General features: G+C 47.7%; 1 protein-coding gene across 1 annotated transcript in view; it reads left to right on the top strand.

The window, feature by feature from the left end:
• The window catches only part of LOC141202582 (inactive dipeptidyl peptidase 10-like), a 385,315-nt gene that overhangs the window by 254,575 nt on the left and 105,242 nt on the right, over positions 1-25,498 (top strand). Inside the window, exon 10 of the mRNA XM_073663754.1 lies at positions 3,139-3,236. Coding sequence (XP_073519855.1) covers positions 3,139-3,236 — 98 coding nt within the window. The remainder of the gene's footprint in view (positions 1-3,138; positions 3,237-25,498) is intronic.

Genomic DNA, 25,498 nt, shown 5'->3' with positions numbered 1-25,498 from the left:
TTAAATTGTGCTCCCCTCTCCGTAGCAATCATTTTTATGTATCAGACACGTGGTTTGTTTTTTTCAACAGAAGAGAGTTATATTAGCATTTCAGACTAACTTTCTTTTTTTTCTTTTCTTTATTTTTTCATGCTTTTTTAATTTATTTACTTTTTCATTTATTTCAGACAGTGTGTTTCTTCCTTCGCCATAAAGTCATAAAATACCTCGGGGGAGGGGGGGGGGGGATTTCAACATTTAAACACATATTTATCACTGCTGATTTGCTCTGTCACTGCATCTGTCATATTAGTACCAGTTATAGGACAAATTTAGCCTCCTAAGAAGCTCCTGTACCCTCCCTGCACCTTGCAATCATGTGATCACTAGGATGGAAGGAGGAGGAAGCAATGTTTCTGCTCCCTAATCTTGTTCAGCATTCTCGATACAGAAATCAGGAAGGCAGGGATGGTATTACACCATATCTTCCTTCTCCATGGAGAGTTGGGCTCTTGCATGATCTCCATTCAGCTGCTGACTCTCCAATGACATTCTAAATGTTATACACTGCTCAAAAAAATAAAGGGAACACTTAAACAACAGAATATAACTCCAAGTAAATCAAACTTCCGTGAAATCAAGCTGTCCACTTAGGAAGCAACACTGATTGACAATCAATTTCACATGCTGTTGTGCAAATGGAATAGACAATAGATGGAAATTATTGGCAATTATCAAGACACCCTCAATAAAGGAGTGGTTCGGCAGGTGGGGACCACAGACCACATCTCAGTACCAATGCTTTCTGGCCGATGTTTTGGTCACTTTGGAATGTTGGTTGTGCTTTCACACTCGTAGTAGCATGAAAGCATGAAACGGACGCTATAACCCACAGAAGTTGCTCAGGTAGTGCAGCTCATCCAGGATGGCACATCAATGCGAGCTGTGGCAAGAAGGTTTGCTGTGTCTGTCAGCGTAGTTTCCATAGGCTGGAAGCGCTACCAGGAGACAGGCCAATACACCAGGAAACGTGGAGGGGGCCGTAGGAGAGCAGCAACCCAGAAGCAGGACCGCTACCTCCGCCTTTGTGCAAGGAGAAACAGGAGGAGCACTGCCAGAGCCCTGCAAAATGACCTCCAGCTGGCCACAAATGTGCATGTGTCTGCACAAATGGTTAGAAACCGACTCCATGAGGGTGGTATGAGGGTCCGACGTCCACAGATGGGGGTTGTGCTCACTGCCCAATACCGTGCAGGACGCTTGGCATTTGCCACAGAACACCAGGATTGGCAAAGTCGCCACTGGCGCCCTGTGCTCTTCACAGATGAAAGCAGGCTTACACTGAGCACATGTGACTGACGTGACAGAGTCTGGAGACGCCGTGGAGGGCCATCTGCTGCCTGCAACATCCTTCAGCATGACCAGTTTGGCAGTGGGTCAGTAATGGTGTGGGGTGGCATTTCTTTGGAGGGCCGCATAGCCCTCCATGTGCTCGCCAGAGGTAGCCTGACTGCCATTAGGTACCGAGATGAGATCCTCAGACCCCTTGTGAGACCCTATGCTGGTGTGGTTGGCCCTGGGTTCCTCCTAATGCAGGACAATGCCAGACCTCATGTGGCTGGAGTGTGTCAGCAGTTCCTGCAAGATGAAGGCATTGAAGCTATGGACTGGCCCGCCCGTTCGCCAGACCTGAATCCGATTGAGCACATCTGGGACATCATGTCTTGCTCCATCCACCAACGTCACGCTGCGCCACAGATTGTCCAGGAGTTGGCAGATGCTTTAGTCCAGGTCTGGGAGGAGATCCCACAGGAGACCATCCGCAACCTCATCAGGAGCATGCCCAGGCATTGTAGGGAGGTCATACAGGCACGTGGAGGCCACGCACAATACTGAGCCTCATTTTGACTTGTTTTAAGGACATTACGTCAAAGTTGGATCAGCCTGTAGTGTGTTTTTCCATTTCAATTTTGGGGGTGACTCCAAATCTACGCCTCCATTGGTTAATAAATTTGATTTCCATTGATGATTTTTGTGTGATTTTGTTGTCAGCACATTCAACTTTATACAGAACAAAGTATTCAATGAGAATATTTCATTCATTCAGATCTAGGATGTTATTTGAGTGTTCCCTTTATTTTTTTGAGCAGTGTATATGCGAATCCGCCTAATGTATTAAGTTATTGGGTGGTACAAAGTCGTTAAAGGGGTTGTCCAACCTTGAGGTACAAGTCAGCAGTCCCTCTATGTGCAATCTGCATACATGCGGTCACTTGCCGACTAGACATGTGTGAATTGAGTGAGGCCGGACACGTCTAGTCGGAATGTGGCCCGCAGTATGCAAATCACATACTTGTGGTTACATAACTACCCGCTCCCGCCACTTATAAATAATGCACTGCACTGTTGTGTTTTGTCAGCCCCACAGATAAAACCTTTACATACCAATCAGATAAGATGCCCATCAGGGTTGCCAACAGTTCCAAAATTTCTGGATTGTCTGTAAAAATAGATCACTTTTTCCCCTGTCTTTAAAAAAAATGTGTGCATGATTTTTTTAATGTTGGAGATATTTGTGTACATAATTATGACGGTAATTATCATTTTATATGTGACAGTGAATGAAGCTAATGTCTCTTTATATCATAATATTGGGCTGTAGAAATATAACACGTAAAATCTGAATGATTTCTTATAGCTTTCCAGTGTGTTCATAAAAAATTTTGGCTTTGCGTGAGCTTTTTTTTTATAAGCTGTCACAAAAAAATCAAGTTAGCAACCCTGACGCTCATGCCTGCACTGATTTTTAGAAATGAATCCTACTTTGATTTATGCCTCCTCTCAGATGACTAATGTAAAGCAATAATCAAATACTAGACAACTCCAACTGCTCTTCGGTATTCTAATCTAGGCAAGACACCCTTCGGGGCACATAGCCAAATATTAATTAGCATGGTCTTTTAACTTCTATAAAGATTGATATTGAGTTACTATATATTGATCTTCCTCTCTGTATCCTGGTGTTTATAGCAGTAGGGATTCTACAGTAATTTGTTGTATGCTTTGTATGTATCTCTGCACTGTTACACTTACAAATTATGTTTTATAAATGTATTAGACTTTTATACACTCACCAGATATTGTTTTCAATCCTTGCAGGCTGGACAACCCATTCCTCAAGTGAAGGTCTTTGTTGTAAATCTGCACGGTCCATCACACACTGTGGAGATCGTTCGTCCTGATACTTTTGAGTACAAGTAAAGTAATGCTTAACATTTATAAAGACATACATCCAGTGATTCATGTGAAAACTATCCATGTTAACCATGTGAGATCTATCATTTCATTTGTACAAACTGTATACATCATTAAATGGATCTCTTAGACCAGATGGGGCTGATATTCCTACTTTGAAAATCCATGTTAGCATGGCTGTATAATGTTTGTATTAAAAAGGAGCGAACGAGTGTATTCATAAATTAACCCCCCCTTAAGGGTCGCCCAATTGTCGCTGGCATTGACTCCCTGTCTCAGAATGTTGGTTTATATATTGATCGGGTTTTGCGCCCCTTCGTCTCTGCACTACCATCGTATACCTGGGACACACTGCACTTGCTATTGCAACTTGATGGGATCTCTATAGAGGAAGGTACTATATTGGCCTCCATAGATCTTGTGGCACTCTATAGTAGTATCCCACATGACGCGGGGCTAGGAGCAGTAGAACATTTTCTAAAAACAAGAGCGGTTGAATGTTCCAACCACAACGAATTTGTATTGGACTTACTATCATTTGTTTTAACCCACAACTACTTTCTTTTTGATGGCAAGTACTTCCGCCAGCTCAGGGGCACAGCGATGGGGAGCCCTTGTGCCCCCACGTACGCCAATCTGCTCCTGGGCTGGTGGGAGGAAACTAACATGTTTGGGGAGGAGGAAAAGTGGTGGCACCCGTCTGTGAGCCTCTGGGCCAGATATATTGATGACATCTTGGATTTTTGGTCTGGCTCAGAGGCCCAATTTGGTATGTTTGTGGAAACAATTAACAAAAACTCCCTTGGTCTTAGATTCACATTTGAGTGTCAGCAACATAACATTGCATTTTTAGATCTGATGATCAAGAAAGGAAGAGACGGTTCCATTAGCACCAGCACTTATAGGAAGCCGACAGCCACAAACAGTCTTCTCAAATGGGATAGCCACCACCCTACCACGCTCAAAAAAGTCATCCCTAAGAGGCAGTTCCCTCGCCTTAGAAGGAACTGTACTAAATTTAATGCCTTCAAGGAACAGACTGATAACCTCTATCAGAGGTTCAAGGATCGTGGATATCCCCAGCAGGTATTGGATGAGGCATACACCAATGCAAGCAGCAGTGACAGGCGTTCCCTCTTGACCAACAAGAGTAGGGAACAGCGGATGGAGGTGTCAAGGATTATAGGCACCTTTGATAGCCAGTCCCAGAGAGTGTATCAAGTTCTGAGAAAACACTGGGGCATATTACTAGCAGACCCAAAGCTGAAGGGACTCATTCTCTCCTCTCCAAGCGTAACCTTCAGAAGGGGTAGATCAATTGGTGACCTCTTGGTGCATAGCTTTTATCAGAGGACACCACAAACACCAACTTGGCTTGATAGAAGACCATGCGGTCTGCTGTTATTGTGGTTGGATGGAGTCATGTAAAACCTTTGGGAGTGCGTCGACCGGAAAAATATTTTCTATAAGAGACTTCTCGAATTTTAAAACATCAGGAGTGGTCTATAAGGCCACCTGTGCCTGCCCCTTAGACTATGTGGGTAAAACCACAAGGGAATTTCGCAGGAGGGTAGGGGACCATTTGGGGGACATTTGGAATAAACGTGATACCCCGGTGGCTTGACACACGAATGAGATGCATAAAGGTCGGCCAGGAGAGATATCCTTTTGTATAATAGAAGTGATTAGACCTAAAACGAGAGGGGGTAACTTAGACAGAGCAATTCTAAGGAAAGAATCTGAGTGGATCTTTAGGATGCAGTCCCTTCGGGGCTCAATGAACATATGTCATATACATGTTTTTTGTGACACCCCCCCCCTCTTGGTCCCTCCTGTTCTTTTTCTCCACCCCTCTCCCCCCCCCCCCTTTTTTCATGTTTCCTGATTGGCCGTACTCCGTCCTTAACAGTTTTCTTGCTAGCATCACCCTGTGTGTTGCCATCCTCCTTTATTCCACCTTATATGTGGTTGCTCTATTATGACATTCTATGCATAAAATGCCGGGGGTGGATCACTGTGCCAAAAGGCACTTATCCTCTAGGTATTCCTTGCATATGTATAAAAAAAAAAGCCTATATTAGCGTTATGTATATTTTAGCTAATAGGAATAACTTTCTCCCCCCTTTTTTTCCCCCCGTCTTCACCCCCCCCCTCCTTTCCATAAATGTATTCCCCGGGACTTCCTTTTATAATAAGGAACGCAGTACGACATAATTTATGATAATATGTACAGTATCTTTGCCGCCCCATCATGTGAACACGGACTTAAAGAATAACTACAAGTCAATAGATCCATAGCTGCACTAGATGAGAGCAAATAGATTTTTTTTGCATAAAATCGAGTATCATATTGGATTACGTATTCCATTACATGAATATTTCTGTTTAATTGTCCATTTTGGGAGACTGTTTATATCCTCTCTCTATCTGTCTGTGCTCCACTGTGGAACACATGGTATACATATACGCTGTTGCCTCTAAGTGCGGCTGTGCTACCCTCGGGCGCACCGCTACGCTCCGGGCTGGAGCGCACATATTATCAAACCGGCGGAGGGATCCCCTCCTCCGGCTTCCTATGCTCTTTATCACTTGCACACCCTCACTGGAATGCGCCTCGCGCTGGAGCTCACACATCATGGGAGGGCGGTAGCCTTCCTGCGCTCCAGCGTGGAGCGCATTCATCACTTCCGACATGGCACACCGGCTTCTACGCAGGGAGAGGTAAGCCTTTTGTGCTTACACACAGGACATGCGCACTTCATCTCCTGGAGACAGGGGAGCCCATTAATATGACGCGCCCCCTGGGCCGTGGGGTACTCGGTGCCGGGCCGGTCGGTGCAGGGGATGTCACAGTGGCAGTGACCCGGTCCATGACCCAGGGTGGTCAATAAAGGGGGATTATAGTTTTTATAGTTTAATGTTCGTGACGCCACATGTGGTATGCAGCTATATGGGGCCGCCGCTGCGGTGCAGATCCTCTGGAGCTGATGGTGACGCAGCAGAGTTGGTTCAGCTCTCCACAGGTAGAGCTAAGCTCCAGGGCAGTATAGATGATGATTTGATAGATGTTGCTCTGCAGTGTATTGCAGGTAATGGCGCAGACAATAATTCTAGGACACAGTGGGGGGTGCAGTCTTCAAGATTTACTCACAGTGATCAGACTACAAGTTCCCAGCGCCAGGGTAACCTCCCGTGCCGTTCTGTGTTCACTTAGGGAGGGGTTCAGCAATCCCTCAGGTAATTCAAGAGCACTTAACGGGACCCCATGCTGTGTGCCTTCTTCGGTCGTCTTCCTGCGCTGGCTCTCACCCTCCTGCCTTGCTCCTCGCAACCAGTATCCCAAGCCAGTAACCTCGGATTTTGGCGGGCAACCTGCAGTCCCCTGAATCCTATGTGGCTACCTTTTTAGCGATGTAGTTGCGGTTGTGAGCAGTTGCACCCTGAAAGTACAGAAGCCTCATGTTTCTAGCTGAACCTTGTAATTCTCCACTAGTTGGGGACCAGTCCCCTTTGTGGTCTAATCCCTCCACGTTCCTGCAGATTCGGGCGCTCGGGTGGCTTCCTGTACTTCCTGTGCCCCTGGGATCCCCTCACTTCTGGAGCATTCCTCTGCTCCCTTCCTCTTCAGCCAGTCCTCCTGGGACCCTCACTCTAGGCCCGCTCCTCTGAGCAGAGCTCCTGCTCCCACTCCTTTTCCTCAGACTGTTCTGACCACTCCCAAGATGGCTCCCCTTTTTATACTCCTACTGAAGTGCTCCCCTGTACTGCATCCTCTACCCACACCCACTACATGGTTCCTCCCTCCAGCTAGGGACCAGGGAATGTGCTCTCCCTTAGGAGCAATCTCGCCCTTCCCTACTGAAGTGGAATGTGTTGGATGCGGATGTGTGGGTCCCGGGTAGTACTCCTTCCTTACCTGAGAGTGGGGCACCACACCTCTGGGTGAGATGCAGTACCTCTGTGGCGACTGAACCCGCATGGGCGCTACAGATACATGGATAAGCTGTCTCTGAGGGGCGTGGGGGAATGTTCTATCTATTAACAAGGGGGATATTTAAACCTGGTCTCTGACATAGCTCTTAGAGCCAGCCATCCTGCAGGAGCTTTCATCATGGAGCTCCATTTTTTTATGAATTTATAATACCTACATCTGCCTCCTGATGAACCAGACACAGTTGGGTAAACGCGTTGAGGCGCTAATATGATACAAGATAAGTCTATAAATTTTCTTTTTGTTAAAATGTCTATCAATATCTCCTGTATACTTTGATTAGAAATAGGAGCAGCTTTGTATTAGACTAGGCAGTCACTTTTATACCTTGTTTAGTTCACCTGATAGGGATTAACAGGGAGAGACAGGGACAGCCGTCGTTGAGTGGGGGCGCCAAATACGCAATTTTAGGGTGCCATCCTCCACGCTAGGCAGGACTCAGTGGCATATCAAGGCTTGTCAAGGCCATCATATCACTTTGGGAGCTCTATTGTCTTCTAATAAGACAACAAAATATTTTAATACAGGGGATTTTTTTAGTGTGTTTTTTAATCAACTAAATAAAATCTATAGTTTTAGAGGGAATATATGTTCACGAATATTCATAAATTAAACAGTATTCATGATCTAAACTTAACCTCCGCCAGCCTAGCCTATACAACAAGCTGCAGCTTGTACTGAGCATTGTGAGATTTTAGCAGCGGGGAGGAGAAGGGACTCTGCGGAGCTGTCAGTCAGGCAAAGTGGGCAGAAATTCAGTTTAGCTCATGAAACTTGGATTTATGGGCTTAATTATTCTCCTGCTGGCCTATCAAAAACTATTAGATAGCCGATTTGGCATGAATTTTCATGTAAGTACACCGTTCTTATTGGGTCTAAGAGATTTATCTCATAGTGTATAAAATTTGTACTGCATACTCCATTTATTTCACTATAGGGTAAGATAGAGGGTGACTTGGATTGATGAAAGTCTTTCCTAGCTCCCATTTGAGAGAGAGATACAGATACATATGATACACAAAGAATGATATAGGCCAGGGATGTCAAACTCAAATACACATAGGGCCAAAATTAAAAACTTGGGCCAACCTTGATATTTATAAAAAAAAAAACACCTTAATATTCGGTGGGGTCACATAAGAGCATATCTCACAACTTTGCGGCCCTTACAGAGTAATTCTCCTCCTATTGAAGCCCCTAGATTACCTTTCATTGCCAGCATAGAGTATGGTGCCAACAAAAGTGCCCACCAAACACAGTATGATACCCCTACAGTTAATTCCTCCACATGTGTGGTATGATGACCCTACTGTAGCCTCCCTCAACTCCCCTAATAAAGTATGGTGACCCCAAAACAGTATGATGACCCAACTGTGATCCCCATACTGCCTTCCACACAGTATAATGGGCCCCACATATTCCTCCTTTCAGAATAATGGTCCCACATAGTCCTCCTTACAGAATAATGGCCCCATATCGTCCTCCATACAGAATAATTGTCACGGGTGTGTCAGAAGTGACAGACAGTCTCCCGGCAGTTGGTTGCAGGAGATCTCTATGTTTGGCATTGTAGACACCTTCTTAGAGGCTGTCTCTCTAGGACGCAGCGGCTACCTTCCTCTTGCTAATTAACACCCTGGCCTGGGTGTATAAATACCTGCTGTCTGCTAGAGGGAGATGCCGGCTCACATTTACAGTACAGACCAAAAGTTTGGACACACCTCATTTTAAGATTTTTCTGTATTTTCATGACTATGAAAATTGTACATTCACACTGAAGGCATCAAAACTATGAATTTACACATGTGGAATTATATACTTAGCAAAAAAGTGTGAAACAACTAAAAATAGGTCTTATATTCTAGGTTCTGCAAAGCAGGCACCTTTTTCTTTGATGACTGCTTTGCACACTCTTGGCATTCTCTTGATGAGCTTCAAGAGGTAGTCACCAGAAATGGTTTTCACTTCACAAGTGTGCCCTGTCAGGTTTAATAAGTGGGATTTCTTGCCTTATAAATGGGGTTGGGACCATCAGTTGTGTTGTGCAGAAGTCTGGTGGATACACAGCTGATAGTCCTACTGAATAGACTGTTAGTATTTGTATTATGGCAAGAAAAAAGCAGCTAAGTAAAGAAAAATGTGTGGCCATCATTACTTTAAGAAATGAAGGTCAGTCAGTCCGAAAAATTGGGCAAACTTTGAAAGTGTCCCCAAGTGCAGTTGCAAAAACCATCAAGTGCTACAAAGAAACTGGCTCACATGAGGACCGCCCCAGGAAAGGAATACCAAGAGTCACCTCTGCTTCTGAGGATAAGTTTATCCGAGTCACCAGCCTCAGAAATCGCAGGTTAACTGCAGCTCAGATTAGAGACCAGGTCAATGCCACACAGAGTTCTAGCAGCAGACACATCTCTTTGTAGCATCGGTGTCTCTGCCTCCTGCTAGGCAGAGATGCCGTCCCTCTCACCTTCCTGTTCAGCACACGGCGTCCTCCAGCGCTCCTTCCCTCGCTGCTGCCGGCGCGTTCTCCCTCCCGAGCACTGTACTTAGGGCGCGCACGCGCGCTCCCCCTCTCTTATAGGGACCGCGTGCGCCGTCCTAAGGAGTCCCCGGCCAATGGCCGGAGGACTTCCCATATATAAGGCACCTCCTCCAAAATGGAGGTGCCTGAGCAAAGTTGTTGCAAAGCATACTCACCTCTGCTTCAGCCCTCAGGTCCCGTTGCCAGCCTGACTACCGGTCCTGTCTGCCTGCTTGTCTTCTCTTCAGCCCAACAGTCTGTCTCCTGCATCCGCCAGTCTGTCTATGGGCAAGTCTACCTGCGGACCAGGAAGCACCTGCCAGTTACCTGCCTGCTACCTGCCGTACCTGCTAGCCCGCTCACCTGGGAGCGCTTACCTGCTACCCGCCTGCTAACCTACCTGGAGGCTCCGCCGTCACTTGCCGTGACCACCTGCCTGCCAGCCAAGAGACTCTTACCTGCCCTGCTGTCACTTCCCGGGACCACCTGCCTGCCTGCCAAGAGACTCTCACCCGTTCTGCCGTCACTTCCCGTGACCACCTGCCTGCCTGCCAAGAGACTCTCACCCGTTCTGCCGTCACTTCCCGTGACCATCTGCCTGCCAGCCAAGAGACTCTTACCTGCTCTTCCGTCACTTCCCGTGAGCACCCGCCTACTCACCCAGAGACTGCTACCTACCTGTTGTGTCCACCCGCTACTCCGGTCAGTCCCAGCTACCTGACCCGTGGTAGCCACCTGCTCTATTACAAGGTCGTCCCCAGAATAACACCTGTCCCTCGGGGTCCCTCTTTGTTCCAAGGCACAGAGGTTCCACCACCCGGCCCCGTTACACTCTTCAACAACTGTTAAGAGAAGACTTTGTGCAGCAGGCCTTCATGGTAAAATAGCTGCTAGGAAACCACTGCTAAGGACAGGCAACAAGCAGAAGAGACTTGTTTGGGCTAAAGAACACAAGGAATGGACATTAGACCAGTGGAAATCTATGCTTTGGTCTGATGAGTCCAAATTTGAGATCTTTGGTTCCAACCACCGTGTCTTTGTGCACACAGAAAAGGTGAACGGATGGACTCTACATGCCTGGTTCCCACCGTGAAGCATGGAGGAGGAGGTGTGGTGGTGTAGGGGTGCTTTGCTGGTGACACTGTTGGGGATTTATTCAAAATTGAAGGCATACTGAACCAGCATGGCTACCACAGCATCTTGCAGCGGCATGCTATTCCATCCGGTTTGCGTTTAGTTGGACCATCATTTATTTTTCAACAGGACAATGACCCCAAACACACCTCCAGGCTGTGTAAGGGCTATTTGACCAAGAAGGGGAGTGATGGGGTGCTACGCCAGATGACCTGACCTCCACAGTCACCAGACCTGAACCCAATCGAGATGGTTTGGGGTGAGCTGGACCGCAGAGTGAAGGCAAAAGGGCCAACAAGTGCTAAGCATCTCTGGGAACTCCTTCAAGATTGTTGGAAGACCATTTCCGGTGACTACCTCTTGAAGCTCATCAAGAGAATGCCAACAGTGTGCAAAGCAGTCATCAAAGCAAAAGGTGGCTACATTGAAGAACCTAGAATATAAGACATATTTTCAGTTGTTTCACACTTTTTTGTTAAGTATATAATTCCACATGTGTTAATTCATAGTTTTGATGCCTTCAGTGTAAATGTACAATTTTCATAGTCATGAAAATACAGAAAAATCTTAAAATGAGAAGGTGTGTCCAAACTTTTGGTCTGTACTGTACCATTGTGAAGGCTTGGAGCTAGTGCATTACTTCAGTCTCTCTGGAGCTATGAGGACGGGTGTTCATCTCGCTGAAGTTGACTAAAAGCTAAGCTATCTTCCCTTGTTTGTTCCCCCTTGTTGTCTTTAGTGGTCAGTGGAGATCGACTAGCGCTCATTCTGTTCTCGACTGGGGGTGCAGCTGTCCTTTTCCTCTGCCTTCCACCCTCAGTCAAATGGACATACCGAGCATGTCAATCAGAATTTGGAGACCTACCTAAATCAGAAGGATTGGGCATCCTTCTTACCGCTGGCAGAATTTGCCGTTAATAATCATTATCAAGAATCCACTGGCAGGTCACCGTTCTTTGGTGCATACTGTTATCACCCACAGTTTGGTACCTTTAGTGGAGGAGGAGCTTCGGGAGTTCCTGAGGAGGAACGGGTTGCTTCGTCGCTCTCCCCGGTATGACAGGATATTCTGAGTAATTTAAAGATCATCGGATGCAGGTATAAAAGTATTGCTGACAGAAAACACTTGCCAGGTCCGAACCTGAATGTGAATGACTTTGTGTGGTTGTCGACCGGGAATATAAGATTGAAAGTTCCTTCTTGGAAGCTGGGACCTAGGTTTATTGGTCCCTATAAAATAACCGCCGTCATTAACCCAGCAGCGTTTCGTCTTGAATTTCCTCAGTCCCTTAAGGTCCACAACGTGTTCCAAAGGTCCCCCCTTTCCCTAGAGTCTGGGCTCCCTTTCCCTCTTTCTTTTGTGTTGCACTAAGTCTTTCCCACACCTTGCATGACAATAATGGCCCCATATAGTCCTCCATACAGAATAATGGCCCCCTATAGTCCTCCTTTCAGAATAATGGCCCCACATAGTCCTCCTTTCAGAATAATGGCCCCACATAGTCCTCCATAGAGAATAATGGCCCCATATAGTCGTCCATACAGAATAATGGCCCCATATAGTCCTCCATATGGCATCGCTTCCAAATATAATCACCCTGAGGGCCAAATTTGGCCCACGGGCCAACGTTTGACATGTGATGTATAGGCTTAAGGACAATCTAAAAAGCAATCTACAAAGGAAAAATAAAAAAAACAATTTCCTAAGTAAGTCCTCCTTTCAAGTTATACTTTTAACTTTAACTCAGGGGCAGACATAGACATCTTGAAGCCCCTGTGCAAGAAATGTGTTAGGGCCCACCTCCTTTTATGGCAACCAAGCTATAAAAAAATATATATATATATATATATATATATATATATATATATATAGTCTCCTCTCATTATGTTTATGGCTGTCCCTTATTACACAGTGTCCTCTCTTGTTATGTACAGCACCTTCTCTTACATATTGGATTCTCGTTATTTTTGTTATTTATTGCGCCATGTACTTTATTACATACCGTCCTCTCTTGTTAGCTATTAGTGTTGATCGAGCACTAAAATGCTCGGGTGCTCGAAGCTCGGGCCGAGCTCACCGTGATACTTGGGTGCTCGACCCGAGCAACTAGCCCAATGTTAGTCTATGGGAGACCCGAGCATTTTTGCGGTGGCACCCACGGCAGTCTGTAGAAAGCCTAAAAAGTGCCAAAAACGATAGTGACAGTGCTCAAATGACATGGGAACAGCATGGGGATCACCCCAGGAAGCATTTCTGACCCCCAGGTCACAGCTGTCAACAACGTGGTCAGAGGTATTAAGCCACTTTTACGGACTCACAATAAAACGTTCAAAAACGAAACTGAAACTGTTTTCCTGTGAAATATGTTAAGGAACATCCTTTCCAGTGTAAAGACTTGTGTATAAGGTAAAATAAATAACTAAAAACAAAAATACTCCTCCACACCTTGGGCTATGTTCACAAGTAGCATTTTTTATGCGTTTTTGCACTTTTGTATTGCTTTCAACTGTGACAAATGCATTCACCGGGAAATGGCATTTTAACATTCTACAGCCTTATCTGGCCATGTGCTGTGTGACACATGCATACAGTGCTGAAAAGACATGGGAACAGCATGGGGAAGACCCCTGGAAGCATCTCCGACACCCAGGTCACTGCCTAAAAGTGTGCCCATCAGAAGTGATCCTTGCCGCATCAGAAGATGCTGACTTGCAACTATCCCTGTGCAAGTCATTGTCCCAGGGCAGTGTTCAATTGTACCTCCCCAATTCCTTGCAATGCAAGCGCAAATATGCAGCCAACCACTCACCCACCCGCAGGCTGCAATACTATACTGCTAGCTTGCACTTGAAATGGGGACTTTTAGTTTGGAGGAGGCCGAAGCTGGCCACTACCTCATGGCTGCTTCAGCAGCGAGGTCTCCATACTCAGTCCCCAGCCGCCACTATTTATCCTGGTAACCTTCACCACAATTTTCTTAGCCTGGCCTGCTTTAGGGCAGCATTGGACGAGCCCACCAGAAAACCAGACTCCTCCAGTGGGCCCTGGCTTCTCCATCAGGGGAGTTGAGAGTGCAAAGGTGAGGAGCATGATGATGATGATAGAAGTTAGCATCTGCTTTATTTTCTTGGAATGCAAGTGTAAGTGTGCAGCCTGCCACCCACCCACCCCCAGGCTGCAATACCATACTGCTAGCTTGCTTGCACTTGAAATGAGGCCTTTTAGGCTTGTGGAGGCAGACACTGGCCACCATGTCATGGATGCGTCGGCGGTCGGGTGTCCACGCTTGGTCCCCAGCCGCCAGGGGGCGGCCGGGTGTCCATACTCGGTTCCCAGCCGCCCCGCGGCCTGGGTGCCCACACACGGTCCCCAGCCGCCCCTATTTGTCCCGGTGCACCTTATACACAAGCGCACATACCAAAACATTACCTGTGCCCTCCCCAGTGCATTTAGTGGGAAGGACAGCCTAACCACAAACACGTGGACAAGTGAATGTGACCAGGGATGGTCCATCTCACTGACGCCTTCACACGGGTTAATATTGTGGAAGCCAGGACACAGTTGGACACTGGGATGCAACACGTCCTCCAGACATAGATGATTGCGGGTCCTGGGTCAATCAGGCTTCAACACAAAGTTCAGAAGGTAGACAGCAGCAGTGGTCGGCCTCTTACACAACGAGTAAATTATTCATGATCATGAGGCCATCCATCTCCTTAGCTTTCTGTTCCTTGGAAGGCAAGCGCATGTATGTAGCAGCGGCTAGGCCTAAGGTGGTCAGCATTTTGGCGCATATCCTACCTCCTCCGAGGATTGCTGGATGTTTTCCTGCTACTATCCTAGTTCTATGACTCCCGTTAAAACAAAGCTTCAGGTGATGAATGATGGATGAGGTGGTGGCAAAGGAGAAAGAGCAGGAGGAACAGGGACCATTCACATCAATATCAGGCCAGTCAACCACACATGTCTTGTAGTATATGTTTCTGTACCAAAAGGAGTGGTTCGGCTACACAGTTATAGGGCATACAGTGAGTGCAATGCCTACCAAAAATTTCGAGGCACTCCAATGCCCCTTGGAAGTGACATGGAGGTCAGTGGGCCTTAACTAAACCTTTTTTTCCATTTATAGCAACTGGGTCTCCTGTACACTGTTGGCCTAAGCAGTGAATGGAAGGCTTTCCAAAAATTATGAGGAACTGCAATGCCCCTTGAAACAGATGTGGATTACAGCGTACTAAAAACCTTCTACCCATTATTGAGGAGTGGGTCTCCCTTAGTGTTCGCCTATGCATTGAAAAGCAAAAGCTGACTAAAATTAGGAGGAAATGCAATGCCCGTTGGAAGAGTCGTGGAGGTTAGAGGTAATTAAAAACAACATTTCAATGCCCCTTGGAAGAGCTATGCAGTTCAGAGTCGTTTAACAAGACGGTTTTAATGCCCCTTGGAAGAGATGTGGAGGTCCCAGTGGAATAAAAAGACAATATCAATGCCCCTTGGAAGAGTTGTGGAGGTCGCAGTGGAATAAAAATACAATATCAATGCCCCTTGGAAGAGTGGTGGAGGTCGCAGTGGAATAAAAAGACAATATCAATGCCCCTTGAAAGAGTGGTGGAGGTCCCAGTGGAATTAAAAGACAATATCAATGACCCTTGGAAGAGACGTGGAGGTCACAGTAGCTTAACAAGACGATTTTAATGCCCCTTAGAAGAGACGTGGAGTTCAGAGTGGTTTAACAAGACGGTTTTAACGCCCCTTGGAAGAGACGTGGAGGTCACAGTAGCTTAACAAGACGGTTTTAATGCCCCTTGGAAGAGACGTGGAGGTCACAGTAGAATAAAAAGACAATATCAATGCCCCTTGGAAGAGACGTGGAGGTCCCAGTGGAATAAAAAGACAATATCAATGACCCTTGGAAGAGACGTGGAGGTCACAGTAGCTTAACAAGATGATTTTAATGCCCCTTACAAGAGCCATGCAGTACAGCATATTAAAAACATTATTCCCATTATTGGGGAGTGGGTCTCCCATAGTCTTTGCCTATGCCTTCCAAGCAAAAGCTGCCAAAAATTAGGACGGAGGAACTTGCAATGCCCCTTACAAGAGCCATGCAGTACAGCATATTAAAAACATTATTCCCATTATTGGGGAGTGGGTCTCCCATAGTCTGTGCCTATGCCTTCCAAGCAAAAGCTGCCAAAAATTAGGGCGGAGGAACTTGCAATGCCCCTTACAAGAGCCATGCAGTACAGCATATTAAAAACATTATTCCCGATGGGGGCGTGGCCTAGCTCTTGATGTGAGAGGTCGGGTGGCAGTGCCTCTCCACCACCATTAGATTCAATTATCCTGCACAGAGCCCGAACCAGCCAAATCCCTTATCAGGAACTGCTGTCTGAGGGTCCCGGGAGTCAGAGGCGAGCTTCTGCCAGACTCAGAGAGTCCAACATGGGCCGCAAAAGGCAGAAGGATGCCGGGGCCTGCAGCAGTGCCTCAGCCCAAGATGGCACCGAGACAGAGGAAGAGGCGGGAAGGAGGAACACAGCCTATGCACGGAGGCTGGAGGCTTCAGCACGGCTGCACAGGTATGCGAGGGGCATGAAGGCAGATGAAGAAGGAAGTGAAGGCAGTGAGAAGCATGGAGATGAGGAGGAAGATGGTGAGGAGATGCCTGTGCCTGTGCTACATAATGAACAGCAGGAGGAGGGGGATGGTGACACTGTGCTGGCAGCTGAAAGTTCAGATGAGGCAGAGCCGACTCTGCGAGATGTATTCCAGGCTGTCTTATACTGCAAGACTGCTTTAACTGCTCTGACAAAGCAGGTGAATGGTCTGAAAGCCGACTTGGGAGGCATTGAGGCTTCTATGCAGAAAGTTACAGCCAGATTGACTGAGGTGGAGGGGAGAGTTGGTGTAACAGAAGATCATTTAACCTCAGTGCAAAAGACGCAGCAACAGCACACTCAGAGGATCACGGTAGTGGCTAACAAAAACAATGACCTGGAAAACCGGTCACGCAGGAACAATTTGCGTATTGTGGGCATCCCTGAAAGAGCTGAGGGTGCTGACCCCACGACCTTTGTTGAAACCTGGCTGCTGGGAAAGTTTGGGTCTAATATCCTGTCGAGGGTGTTTGCTGTGGAGCGTGCCCATCGAGTGCCCATGAGACCCCCAGTGCCTGGAGAGGGCCCTCGTACGATGTTAGCCAGAATGCTGAACTGCAGAGACCGGGATACTATCTTACGTAAGGCCAGAAAATTGACAGATCTTACCCTGGAGGGCAAACGCATTGAAATATACCCGGATTACTCGGCTGAGGTGCAAAAGCTGCGGTTACGGTATGGTGAAGTGAAGAAACAGCTCCGCTCTTTGAATGTGAAATACTCTACAATTTATCCTGCCAAATTAAGAGTGGAAGCCTTTGGAAAGGTCAATTTTTTCCCGTCACCGGTAGAGGCCGCCTCGTGGTTGGAGCGGAACCGGAGCAAATTGAGAGAAGCTGAGGACTCGGCACGGTGAATGCACGACCCTGCTATCCTGACCACTGGACAGGGTTGTGGCTCTGCATTGCTCTGCGAAACCGCAGAGGAGGGGGAGAAACCCCCGCTGGGATCTACGTTTTATAGTTTTATAGTTAATTTGTTTGATTAATGGTTCGGGACTATGCATACTATTGATTATGTGGTGGAGAGACTGCCAATGCTGGAGGAGGACACGGCGCATGTTGATATGCGGTATACTACGATGTTGCTCAGGTTCTTTGAGCTCCCACTCTCACGTTGGGAAGAGAGTGACAAGAGAAGGGTGGGGGGAGGGGGAGGGGGTGGGGGGAGTTGGATGGGTTGGATTTGCGGGAAAATGGGGTTGCTTATGCTGTTTGACCTGGTATGCTTGGGAACAAAATGGAAAGATGTTTCTTGATGATGGTGGATTGTTTTTTCTAATGCACAATGAGTAACCGTACGGTTCGGATTTTAAGTTGGAATGTACGTGGTATATCTGACAGGATTAAGAGGGCAGCAGTTCTGAATCACATCAGATCTTGTGATCCTATGATTGCGTGCTTACAGGAGACCCATCTCACTAGAGATACTAGGCACTGGCTATCGAGAGGGTGGATGTTAAAGACATATCATTCCACTTATTCCTCGTACTCCAGGGGGGTGTCAGTCTTAATACACAAAAACGCACATTATGAAGAGCTGGCAGTGCAAGTAGACAGTGAAGGGCAGTATGTTTGGATTGCGTGTAGATTGTATGGACACAAAATGATTTTAGTGGCTTTATATATCCCTCCACCTTATTCTAAAAAGGAACTTCAAGCAGTAATGGACTTGACGGCCAGATGGGGGGAGGCTCCGATGTTGATTATGGGAGATGTTAACAACACCATGAATGATTACTGGGATAAAGTACGTCCGGCAGGTATGGAAGCTGGACGGGACGGAATGACTGCATTTGGCACCTACGTGGGGGAGCTGGGGCTGGTGGATCTGTGGAGAGTACGAAATGAGGGTAAGAGGACCTTCTCGTGTCATTCGGCTACACACGGAACACTGTCAAGGATAGACCTGGCTTTTGGGGATACTGCTATGGATGGGATGGTTGGGGAGGTGGAATACCTACAGAGGACTCTATCGGATCATAGTCCTATGGTTGTCACGCTTCTAGTGGGATCTGCTCAGGGTCAGAGGGGAGGTTGGCGTCTTCACCCGACGTGGCTTAAAGTGGTGGATATGGGTGGCATAACCAAAGAACTAGAGCACTTCTTCCAAGTGAATGAAGGGAGTGCTGAGGGCACAGTGGTGTGGGAGGCTATGAAGGCATTTACGAGGGGACTCTTTATAAGTGAGATCTCACGGTGTAAGACCAAAACTAAATTGGCAGATCAACAAATAAAGGATGACTTGACAAGGGCAGAGGCAGACATGATTTTGGCGCCAACGAGTGTAGCTCACAATAGACTAAAATTGGCACAGGAGGCAGTTAATAAACTGCACATGATGCAAGCTGAGAGGAAAAGGGCATTTCAGCAAGCCCAATTCTTTGAGGAAGGAGAGAGAGTGGGTCACTTGTTGGCGGTGATATCTGCGGCACAGAGGGAGTCTTCCAGGGTGTACAGGTTGAGAGACCAAACGGGGACGACTCTGACAGACACAAAGGACATATTGGAGGTCTTCAAGGAATATTACATGGCACTGTACAATTCAAGAGTACGGGACACGGAGGGGGCCGTAGAGGAATTTTTGGAAGGCATCTCACTGTCTAAATTGTCTGAGGAAGATAGGATGAGGTTGGATGAACCTGTGAGTGTGGAGGAGGTGGAATGTGCAATTCTGTCTATGCCCAATAACAAATCACCGGGTGCTGATGGTCTACCTGGGGAGGTGTACAGAGAGCTGGTGGAACTGCTAGCTCCAAAATTGAAATCTGTGTTTGATGAGGCTTTGGTGAAGGAGGCGTTACCGAGATCAATGGAGGAAGCGGTGATAGTGGTTCTGCCAAAGGAGGGGAAAGACCCCATGGATGCGGAGTCGTATAGGCCCATATCGTTGTTGACAACGGATGTCAAAATACTCGCTAAGATCCTGGCCACCCGGCTCACCGGGGTTGCGCATACTGTTATTCACGAGGACCAGTCGGGCTTTATGCCCAACCGCTCCACGGCTGTTAACTTGAGAAGATTATTTCTTAATATGCAGCTGCCTGCTGATAATGGTGGCGGGAGAATAGTGATGTCATTGGACGCTAGAAAAGCATTTGATAGCGTGGAATGGAAATATTTATGGAAAATCATGGAAATAATGGGATTTGGCCCCGCATTCATGGCCTGGGTGAAGTTATTGTACTCATCCCCAAGGGCGGTAGTTAAGGTGAATGGTGAACAGTCCGGGATGTTTGACTTACATAGGGGCACAAGGCAGGGGTGCCCGCTGTCCCCGCTATTGTTTGCGGTGGCAGTGGAGCCCCTGGCGGCCAAAATAAGAGCTGAGAGAGGAGTGGTCGGATTTAAATTTGGGAGGCTGGAAGAAAAAATATCACTGTATGCCGATGACATCCTGTTATTTCTGGAAAATGCAGGAGAGACATTGGGGTGCACGATGGATGTAATTAAACACTTTGGGAGCATTTCGGGACTGGAGATAAACTGGCACAAGTCTTATGTCATGGCTGTAGATAGACCAATAAAAGCGGAGGAGATAGATGAGAGGGGGAAGCAGCTCCAGCTGGTTTCACAATTTAAATACCTTGGGATATGGGTGGCGCTTCCATTGACACGATTCACGGATCTGAATTTAGTTCCTCTGCTAGAGAAATTTAAAAAGAAAATAGGCGCATGGTGCCAATTGGCTTTGACGGTGACGGGTAGAACTAACCTGATTAAGATGGTCCTTATGCCACAACTAATGTACGTTTTGCACAACTCACCGATATGGCTACCAAAAAAACGGTTTCAGGGTATTGATTCTATCTTCAGATCCTTGATATGGGGCAAGAGGCAGGCAAGGATTAAATTGGGAACGCTGCAAAATGGGAAGGAGGAGGGAGGATTGGCTGCTCCCAATCCCTGGGTCTATTTCTTGGCAGTACAGGGCCAGCATGTCAGGGGATGGAGAGAACCCGATTGTGGAGGGGCAGCTTGCCGGGTGCTGGTACATGTGTCGGGGAGACGCCCACTGGTCCAGGCGTTAGAGGATGGTACCTTTAAGAAATTGGGAGCAATATATCCTACCTTAGGCTTGACTCAGAAGGTATGGGACACTATTAAAAAGATCAGGGGGGTGGACGGGCTGACTAAGTACTCACCGGTGTTGGGCAATGAACATCTGCCGGAACTTAATAAGCTGTGTCAAATGGGCAATTGGAAGGCGCAAGGAGTGAGATATGTGTGCCAGCTGCAGAGTGGAACGGACCTGAAGACCTTTGAGAAATTGAGAGAAGAATTTGATTTGCCTTTGGTATGGGGATTTCAATACTATAGGCTTCGACATGCTTGGAGGGCACAGTGTGGATTGGGAGCCATGACGGTTCAGGGTGACATTGTACTAGACTCTGTATGTATGAAGGGAGGGACGAGGGGAGTCATATCGAGCTTATATCATGACCTACTGCACTCCTATCTGGGGGGAAATCACTTCATTGCAAAGAGTAAATGGGAAAGGGAGGTGGGTACCCTCACAACAGAACAATGGGAGGCAATTCTAGAATATGTCCCGAAGATCTCTCTAAGCGAGCAGGCACGGATCTCCCAATTATACATAATACATAGGACATACAAAACACCGCTGCGCCTGTACAAGGCGGGCTTGAGGGGAGATTCCAGTTGCCCTAGATGTGGCACAGACCAGGCCGGACTGCTACACATGCTATGGTCATGCCCACGGCTAGTGGCTTATTGGATGGTCGTTGTTAACAAAATTGAGAGGGCTTATACATGTACAATTGACAGAAACCCGGTGCTGTGTGTTTTGGGGGAGGTGGATGGAATACCTGTCTCAGAACATTACAAAGTGGCAATAGCGCGATTGCTATATGTGGAACGCAAACTAATAGCACGAAAATGGACAGATTCGGAACCCCCCACTAGGAGGGAATTTATTGCTCAGACACGTACGGTAATGCATTTAGAGGAAAGCATTTACAGGCGGAGGCATGGAGAGAGAACTTTTGGGAAAATATGGTCCGCATGGATGGCGGTAATATGATTGTCAATGTTCCCAGGTATGCCCGGCATAAGGAGTATTGGCGGGAGGGGGGAGAGGGTTTTAACTGTATTACTACACGTTATGTGAATTGTTATATGTATATTGATAACTGTTTGCTGTAAATTTTTGAAACCTAAATAAAAATAATTGGTTTAAAAAAAAAAACAAAAAAAAAAAACATTATTCTCATTATTGGGGAGTGGGTCTCCCATAGTCTTTGCCTATGCCTTCCAAGCAAAAGCTGCTAAAAATTAGGACGGAGGAACTTGCAATGCTGGCAACATGGATCACAGTCACCCTGGTGGTATAGTGGTGGTGGAGGCTGAGGATAAGGAGAAGAGCAAAAAACAGCCGAAATAAGGAAGCGTATACCCATGTGTGGGTGTGAAGCGGTGCATGGGAATACACCTCCCGAAATAACACAGTGGATTTGACTTTATGTTACTCTGCTGTCATTTGGTGGTGATGAGAAGTCTGGCCCAATCCAGCCCTTGTTCATTTTGATAAGGGTCAGCTTGTCAGCATTGTCAGTTGACAGTCGAGTGCGCTTATCAGTTATAATTCCCCCAGCGGCACTAAAAACACGCTCCGATAACATGCTAACGGCAGGGCCAGCCAGGACCTCCAAGGCGTACAGAGCAAGTTCATTCCAAGTGTCCTGCTTGGATACCCAATAATTAAAAGGCACAGAGGAATCACGGAGGATGCTGGTACGGTCGGCAAGGTACTCCCTCACCATCTTTTGAATCTTTCCACTCCTTGTGAGAGTACCCCGTGCCTCAGGGCCTGTAAGCTGGGCGGGTCTCAGAAAACTGTCCCAGAACATTGACAGTGTTCCCCTGCCTCTCCTGGATTGGAGTTGCGTCTCTCTCACCTGTACACGTTGGTTGGGCAACGAACTGTGACCTCTGCCACTAGCGTGTTCAGATGGGAATTTTTTTAACAGTTTTGCAGCAAGGGCCTTCTGATACTGCCCCATTTTTGTAGACCTCTCCACCTCAGGTATAAGAGAGTGAAAGTTCTCCTTGTAGCGGGGGTCTAAAAGTGTCACCAACCAGTAATGACTGTCACCCAACATTTTGACAATGCGAGGGTCACGGTTAAGGCAGCATAACATAAAGTCAGCCATGCGTGCCAGACTGGTAAGGGGCAAGACTTCGGTGTCCTCACCAAGATGACGACTCCTCCTCCCCCCTGTCCTCAGGCCACCCACGCTGAACCGACGGTATGACAGTTGTACAGGTACTACCGTCTACAGTGCATGATATCAGCTCCTGTTCTTCCTCCTCCTCCTCCTCCCCCTCATTGTCCCCCAATGCACGTTGGGATGAGATGAGGCTGGGCTGTGTGTAATCGCCCGCTGCGGCTTCTTGATCCATCTCATCATACTCTGGCTGCAATGCCTCCTCTTTAATTCTCTGCAGAGAGCGTTGCAAAAGATAGACAAGTGGGATGCTGACGCTAATGATGGCGTCATCGCCACTCACCATCTTGGTGGACTCCTCAAAGTTTGTCAGGATGATACATATGTCAGACATCCAGGTCCACTCCTGAGGTCTTATGTGTGGAGTCTGACCTGAATATCGATGGCCTTGTTGCAGCTGGTACTCCACAACTGCTCTCTTCTGCTCACAAATCTTTTGCAACATGTGGAGGGTAGAGTTCCAACGTGTGGGGACATCACACACCAGTCAGTGTGTCGGAAGCAGCAAACGCTGCTGCAACACATTAAGGGCGGCGGAAGCTGTAGCCGATTTCCGAAAATGAGCTGACAGGCGGCGTACTTTGACAAGTAGATCTGGCTACTCGGGGTACGATTTAAGAAACCGCTGAACCACGAGGTTAAGCACATGAGCCAGGCATGGTATGTGTGTGATCTCACCTCACCTCAGAGCCGCCACCAGGTTACGGCCATTGTCACACACGACCATGCCTGGATGTAGGTTCAGCGGTCTCAGCCACAGATCTGCCTGCTCTTTCACAGCTGTCCATAACTCACAAGCAGTGTGAGGTTTATCACCTAAGCTTATGAGTTTCAGCACAGCCTGTTGCCGCTTGGCTGAGGCAGTACTGCAGTGCTTCCAGCTTGTAACTGAAGTGGTGATATCTGAGATGGAGGCTGAACATAAGGAGGAGGATGATGCGCAGGAGCTGTACACTGTGGGGACAACTCTGACTGACATAGGGCCCGCAATCCTCGGTGTGGGGAGAATGTGTTCCGTCCCAAGGTCCGACTGGGTCCCGGCTTCCACTATGTTTACCCAGTGTGCCGTCAGGGAGATGTACCGTCCCTGGCCACAAGCACTTATCCACGTGTCCGTTGTCAGGTGGACTCTCCCAATAACTGCGTTGTTGAGGGCACGGCAGATGTTTTGGGACACGCGCTTGTGTAGTGCGGAGATGGCACACCGGGCAAAATAGTGTCGGCTGGGGACCGAGTACCGAGGGACGGCCACCGCCATAGGGTTGCGGAAGGATTCCGTCTCCACCAGCCTAAAAGGCAGCATTTCCAACGCAAGCAGTCGTGAAATGTGCGAATTTAGGACTGTGGCCTGTGGGGCGTTGGGTGCGAATTTGCGCTTTCATTCAAAGGTTTGGGATATGGACAATTGAAAGCTACGGTGGGACGTGGACGTGGACGTTGATGCTGTTTCTTGAGAAACTGCCATAACAAGTGAAGACTGTGAGGAGGGGGCATCTTTGCATGCAGTATGGACAGGGGATTGCCTTGCACGCACAACAGGGGGTTCTCTTACACGCACAACAGCGGAAGAAGCAGTGATGACACCCGCTGACACTGGTCGTGGACCCTGGGGTTCGCCCCACAAAGTCGGGTGCTTTGCTGACATGTGCCTGATCATGCTGGTGGTGGTCAGGCTGGTAGTTTTGTCACCCCTGCTGATGTTGGCCTGGCAGGTGGTATAAATGGCCTTTTAGGGTTACCAGCAAAGTCTTTAAAAAAATTCCAGACTCTGGAAGACCTACCGGTTGTACTGGCAACGTCCCTCGTGTTGGTGTTACGGGGAAAGGTTGCCTACCTTCTGTCTGCGGCCACCACACTGCTTTTTCCTGCCTGTTGGGGTACTCTGCCTCCCTCCCCCTGTGTGCTGCTGGCCTCGCTCTGCGTGTCCTCCTGCCACGTTGGGTCAGTTACTAGATCATCCACCACCTCCTCCTCTTCCACTTCCGCACCACGGTCCTCCTCCTCACTTCGTGGCAATTGTGTCTCGTCATCGTCCACCTCTTGTGACAAATTGCCAGCGTAGCCTTCCTGTGGTCATGGCTGTTCAAATATTTGGCCATCGCTACATGGGATCTCCTCTTCCACCACTTCAAGCGGAGCAGGCGAGGGGCCCAAATATGGAAATGGACCAGTGAACAGCTCTTCTGAGTGTCCAACTGTGGGATCAGTTGCTGTCTGACGACACTCGGCATGGCGGGAGGAAGGAGCATCAGGGTGAGGAGGAGTATGCGGTTGAGACTCACGGTTACTAAGACTTGACCGTGTGGAAGACAGACCGGAGGTGGTGGCGCCCAGGTGACTGGAAGTATTATCTGCTATCCAATTAATAACCTGTTCACACTGATCAGTTGGCAATAGTGGTGTTGTTGTGTGCTTCCCTAGTAATTCGGTCAAGAACTGGAAGCGAGAAGATGTGGCTGTTGGTTGTGGCACATTTTCACCTTGACCACGGCCGCATCCTCTGCACGCACCATCACCAGAACGTCCAGTTCCACGTCCCTTGCCACGCGCCTTGCCCATTGTAAATGAAGTAAAATAGCTTACACTCGCACTATCAATGGCAAAAGGGTAATAAAATGGAGATTAGAACCATGGAAGAGGAACACCACAGTTCTATTTCTCTGGCCTACACCAGAATCTTTTAAACAGATATATTTGTGTCTGAACAGTC

This window comes from Phyllobates terribilis, unplaced genomic scaffold (genome assembly GCF_046119375.1).
Source record: "Phyllobates terribilis strain yellow unplaced genomic scaffold, ASM4611937v1 Scaffold_2__4_contigs__length_985480577, whole genome shotgun sequence".
Lineage (NCBI taxonomy): Eukaryota > Metazoa > Chordata > Amphibia > Anura > Dendrobatidae > Phyllobates > Phyllobates terribilis.
Note: the sequence above shows the minus strand (reverse complement) of the source record. Positions and strands in the feature narration are given on the sequence as shown.